General features: G+C 43.4%; 1 protein-coding gene across 1 annotated transcript in view; it reads right to left on the bottom strand.

The window, feature by feature from the left end:
* LOC119372308 (laminin subunit alpha-like) overlaps positions 1–5,934 on the bottom strand; it is a 40,674-nt gene extending 34,740 nt beyond the window's left edge. The window contains 7 exon segments of the mRNA XM_037642782.2: positions 328–442; positions 858–976; positions 2,438–2,521; positions 2,606–2,704; positions 3,650–3,829; positions 5,549–5,689; positions 5,914–5,934. Coding sequence (XP_037498710.1) covers positions 328–442; positions 858–976; positions 2,438–2,521; positions 2,606–2,704; positions 3,650–3,829; positions 5,549–5,689; positions 5,914–5,934 — 759 coding nt within the window.
* Between the last annotated feature and the right edge of the window lie 412 nt (positions 5,935–6,346).

A 6,346-nucleotide genomic window follows, 5' to 3' on the forward strand; every position in this document is an offset into this window, starting at 1 on the left:
GTGTTACAAAATTGATTAAAATCATCTAAGTGGCTTAAGGGAAGGACTTGTCTTTATAAGAGCTACCCAGATGAAGACAAGTTCACTCGTCAAAATGTTAGCTTCAGTGGTAGTCCCTGTTCAATGATTTTTCATCGCTTCAAGTCTCCATCTTGCCCTGAACATCAGTCTTGTGTAAAAAAAAGAAAGAGAGAACATTGATTAAAATAGTATGTTTTTGTATTAATAAAGTGGATCTAACCCTGAGATGAGGCTCCCACATAATGACTAAGTGTCTGATAATGATAATTCAGAAAATGCCCAAGTGAGAAAGCGACTAGAACAAACCTCGCATGACGTCCCCATGTAATTGGGTGGACAATGGCACTGCTCCACAGTCAAGGCTGGGGCAGCATCAGCAAGGTACGTCGAGAGTGCAGTGTCCAGAGCTACATTGCTCAACCTGAAATGATTTTTAGACGCAAGGCATATGTTTTCAAGCACCACACTCCAGTCTACTTGATGGCTCACAGTGATGGTACTAAACAGTACAACAAACATCTGTTAGTATTCAGAAGAAGGCAGGAAGATAGAAGCTCGTGATGAAAAATTTGTGAACAAGGAGTTCTGCCAGAGCTGACGTTTCGACAAGTGGACTTGTATTCTTCAATGCTGCAACTGTTGCAGCCTTGAAGAAGACAAGTCCACTTGTCGAAACGTCGGCTCCGGCACACCCCCTGTTTACGAATTTTTCATGGTTAGTATTCAGGCTGCACAAGTGAGGCCGAAGAAGTGGGAATTGCCCACGCAAACATAAGCTATTCAGGTTATCACTTATCTAATGTAAACTGCTCTGGCTCACTCTTTGCTTTACATACCTGACTAGTAGAGATGGCTGGAAATAGGAAGCCCTAATGTACAGGCCATCGATGTTGACCAATGTTGTCATGAGCTGTTCTCTTGTAACCTTGCGCCCACCAAGCTGACGGAACTCGCCCTGGTAGAAAAGCATAGAGCAATTAATGCAAGAATGCAACTCTCTATTCCATAGCAGACAATGTGCCCTTCACTTTTCTTTTTCAAGGTAGTCATGACTTAATACCATATCGTCACGGGGTTGTGACGTCGACGAAGGCAGCAGTCGGCGTGTCCAAGATGAAACTCTTTATTTGGCCGAACTTTTGGCCAGGAAAAGGAAAGTCAAACTACAGCAATACGCACTGTACACCGATAGCGGCGAACAGAGCGTCGGCCGTCGATAAAACTGGACATCGCTGGGATGCGAAGTCTTTTACACATGACGCATAGAACTTTCCCGCCTTACCACTGGTGGTCACGCAAGCTCTGGAATAATCTTGACTATTCGCGTCAGGTGCACAATCTTAACAAAATGATCTACTGCCATCTGGAATCTTCCCAGACATTCGGGCGTGCTTTGTGAAGGGCAGGAGCTACACGTGCAACGGGCCGGTAACCGAAAACGTGGAAAGAAAGGAGTGTGTGCGGCATTATTTACACAATTATATAGTGCGAGTTTTTTGTTTTTTCTGTGAATAATACTTTTGAGAGCGTACATCGTGTTATATTCATAACCATGCTGCGAATATAAACCGATTTTTTCATATGCGTCAGCCCCTTGTCGTGGCTGCATGGTAGGAGTCACAAATGTATCGAGAATGCATGGGAGGCACTGCCATGCTCCATCATGTCATGTACTTTTCTCAAGGGCTGCCTGTCAAGCAGAACTGACAACACACAACGCAACAACATGTTCGCGCAGACCGTTAAAGAATTGAGCAGTGATGATGAACAGACACAAGTACTTGTGTTCACCCTGCATTTCTGGGGAGGGGGGGGCATCTCCTATTTAGCACCCTCTACTATGATAACCCTTAAAAATCCCAAACATGCATTCATTTTTATTTTCCATAAGAGTGTAAACTACCCCTTCACATTATATTCATAGTCTCATTTTTTATAATTATGTAAATATGGTAATCAGATGTAAATGTACAAGTGATTCTAAACACCACATCCTACCAGTATTGCTTATATGTTTCACAGCTAATGCATTCATTGACAAAACACACGTGGCTGAAGCAAGATAGCATGCTATGTCATGCCAAAGTGAAAGTATCCCTTAAAATGACTGAACAAGAATACAGCCCCACATTACTTAAAATGCAGTTCCGTGAAAAGCAACAAGGGTACCACTATAGTCTTGGTTCGTCGTAAATTGGCTTGTAGCATAGCACGGAAACAAACAAGGACAAAAGATGAGGTAAAAGACGAGCAAAAGCACTTTGTTCATCTGTTACCTCATCTTTTGTCCTCGTTTGTTTCTTTGTTATGCTACAAGCCAATCCACAAAAACCACTTTTTGAAAAAGTGACAGTTCTTGCATTTGCTTCAAAAAGAAAAATGATGTGCCTTCTGACAACATGAATGAACAGCTTACCTCAACCAACTTAATGCTGAAGTCCAGTGGAACACCAGCCGCAGGTTGCTCCACATGCTCATGCACCAGAGTGAGGTTGTTGCCCTACAAGGCAATGTCGGTGTTAAGAAAGGCATGATTGAAGCTATAACTTCGAGGAAGAAAAAAAGAAGAAAGAAAAAGAATTACCGTAAGGATAACGTCCGGGCCAATAACACTGCCAAAGTCTACATCATAATCCACAGTGGCTGAAAGGCTGAAGGACAGCATTCCACCATAGGATGTAACCTGAAAGAGACGTCAGAGAAGTTGTAATCTACAGTGTGATCGTGATATACTCATTAATACAATGTTCAAATGCCTGCAGCGAAAATACCCCGGACTATCTCCACAGGATAAATTGTGTTAGGATTAATTCATAAAAACCTGAACAGTTTGGAGATCTTTGATTACTACAAAAAATATTTGCTCAACTCTTACTAAGTTGAATTGACAAAAGAGCTGATGCTTAGAACTCTTTAGGATGAACTTAGTTGAAGATAAAAAATGCATGTGTTATCAAAATACATTTTTGCTGTGCATATGAATGACTCTATTAGTACATCTGTGAACCCTCTCTGGTGTACAGTGTGCTCTGAGCATGTTCACCATAGAGTAGAGGGATCACAGGTGTACTACTTACCCATTCGGAGGTTCTGAGCAATAAACGTGTAGGAGTTGAAACTCGGCTATTCGTGGCAACCAGAAAAACTGACACTCCTGTGGCGCAACTATCATGCTAGCGGCACCTGATGGCCTACAAGGAAAGTGCCACTGATCTGGTCACCAAGAAAACCGGCTGCGTGTGTGGCTCCCGCTTAGCCATGTGCCACAGCGAGATCAAACCCTCTGTTTTTGTTTGTCTTTTTGGCATGTGCGTCAGTCGGTGCATACCATTTTTGTAACGCTACCTCGTCACCCGCGCACGTCTGTGCTGATGGGAGCTTCATCTCCTGTATAATCTCGCTCCCTGTTCAGAGCACACTCTGCATAGAAGAGTGTGCTCTGCACAGGTATTGGCTATGTCTAGTGCCCGAGTATTTCAAGAACATAGCACCACTTTCCAGGACCCTTGTAGAGGCAATAATTGTACATTTTGTAGCCTTCCGCACCACTTCTTTAGCGAATTTGTAAACTGAAAAGTTGTTTGAAGAGAAAAATGAAAGACACCATCACAAGGAATGGCACACATGCCTTGTTTCCGAGGTACGGTGAGGGAGCCACAAAATAGAGTAGGGATCCCACGGGCAGTGCTGCAGGTGGAGTCACCTCTACGCTGCTGGGTGAAGATGACACGGGTGCTTCCAGATCCTCATGCATCAAGTCATTTAGCACGTTGAGGCCGACAGATGTCCAGCCGTCCATTTCCACAATCTGCACACAATGCCCACACATTTAGGCTAAGTCACGGCTGCAGTAAAGACATCTGCTTTCCTAATGGTTCTGATGGGCACACAATTACTAATAGTAATAATTGTTATGGTTTTACATCCCAAAACCACAATACGATTATGAGGGACACCGTAATGGAGGGCTCTCGAAATTTTGACCATTTGGTGTTCTTTATGGTGGATCCAGACGACGGACCAAACCGCTCTTTTGGCCCACGGCCTCGCCGTCACGTGACCCTCCACTTCCGGTTGGGGGAGTCCGTAGCTGGGCAGGGGATCGGGAGGGCCAACAATGCCGAAAACATTTTCATGAACCGCCCTTCCTCATCCTCGCCTGTGGGCTGCGTGCTCGGAGGGGTGGTGGGGCGTCAACAAGACAGGTTTTTTTCTTCTTTTTTCGATAGACAAATGCGCCGGCTGCTCTTCGAACATGCGGTTTCTCTTTCGAGACGTGTGCGCGGCATCGTTTGCAGTTGGAACTGGAGTCGGCCCGAGCTTTATTCCTCCCGTTTCGGACTGCACGTGTGGATGGCGCAAGCGGACGGGCCACTCGCCTTCTTACTGTCACGTGACTCAGCTGCCCGCAGGTCGGTCCGTCACCTGGATACACCATTAACGTGCACCTAAATCTAGGTATACGGGCCTCAAGCATTTCGCCTCAATCGAAATGCAGCTGCCGTGGCCGGGATTCGATCCCGGGACCTTCGGGTCAGCAGTCGAGCATTATAACCACTAGACCACTGTGGCGGGTCAGGCACACAATTACTGATGGATGTAATGATATGATGTCAAGCAATACGGCCTAATGCTTCCTTCATAGCGCAAGATGCAGATGCCATGCAGACCTTACTTGACAGTTGCACCCTTTACGTTACTCCAATGACATTTCATGAGTACACTCCCCGGAGAAAGTTATTGACTAATAATAGGCTTGTGCGAATATTCGAGCAATCCAAATATTCGAACGAATATTACAGTATTTGAATTCACTTCGAAACGAATTTAAATTATTCTAAATTTTGAAGTATTCGAAAAGAACGAATAGAGATAAACCACATGTAGCCCCTGTAAAGGTGGTTTCACTGCAGTGGAGGGGTGCTGCACCATGGAGACAACTTTCCAAAAAAATCTGCACTGCCGCGAAGCCTACCTCAAGTTAAATGAACATATTACCCTAACATTGATTCATCACTTTTGAAGTTTAAAAGCTTGTTATACCAACTTATATGCTAAAAGTATAGTAAATTTTAAAACATAACGTATTTTACAGGTTATTACTTGCATTCTACCGAAAATCAAATCCTGCTACTATTCAAAGTTGCTTCCACTTCCCTTTGAACCAAAAAGAAAGACATTTGCACATGCCTTGTTTCAATTTTTAAAAATATTGTGCAGGTTAGTTGGCTCATGACGAATATGCTCATTTTTCTTTACAATATGTCATATATACTATTCGAATTCAATTTGAAATTATTCAGCCAAATCACTATTCGCTTCGAGCCTAAATTTTACTATTTGCACAAGCCTAACTATTAAGCATTTTGAGCATGTTCTCTTGAAGAAAAATTTTCGGCAGTGCCTCTGACTATTCACCGGCTGCCATGTTGATCACCAGCATTCTTGTCCTGTTTTTACACTGCTCATGGCATTGGCAGTCACAAAAATTGCAATACACGCATGCCTTAGACTCTTCGAGACCCACCTGGCTGCGGAAAAGCAAGGCACTGTTGCAGCGGTCTGTAGTGCCAAAACAGAAGCACTTGGTGCAGCCTACAGGGTTGCTCTCTTCGAGGAAAAATGTTCCTGGCTTGCAGGTGTCACAAGACTCTCCTTCGACATTTTCCTGGAATTAAATAAAAAAGAAAGCTCTCAAATACACTTGCACACTTCCTTGTGTTTCTTACACCTAAGCAGTGGAGAGTGGGCAACATATGGCAACAAGAACCAAATGACATAAATTTTGTAGAATTCAGTATTCTATATAAAAATTTAGCTGCAGGATAACACCCATTTTAAAGCCTATTAACTGCGCTAGTAAACACAGACAAAAACAAGGGAAGACAGGACCTGCGTCCTGTCTTCCCTCATTTTTGTCCGTGTTTACTGGCGCAGTTAATAGGCTTTAAAATGAATGTGAACCAACTAGACTGACTAGGTGCTCTACTTAGGATAACACTCAATTCGTTTTGGTAGACTACAATAGAGTTAGAATTACAATTATAACCCTGAAGAACATACATGCCCCTTCCTAAAACAAAACCCCTCAGACTATTCTTTGATAACACTGAACAAAGTGCACAAGAAGTGTTGTGCATTGCACAGGCTTTCAAATTACAAACTTTGCAAGCACGGTCTTAAAACATATAACCGTTTTGACCCATGATTAGACTAAACTGCTGCTTAACATGTACCACATTGGGCAAGATACCAAGCAAATGTCTTAGAACACTTTATGCCAGCTCAGCAAGGCAATCCACGCATTCATTGATGCTTTGAATCT

Source organism: Rhipicephalus sanguineus, chromosome 10, assembly GCF_013339695.2.
Source record: "Rhipicephalus sanguineus isolate Rsan-2018 chromosome 10, BIME_Rsan_1.4, whole genome shotgun sequence".
Lineage (NCBI taxonomy): Eukaryota > Metazoa > Arthropoda > Arachnida > Ixodida > Ixodidae > Rhipicephalus > Rhipicephalus sanguineus.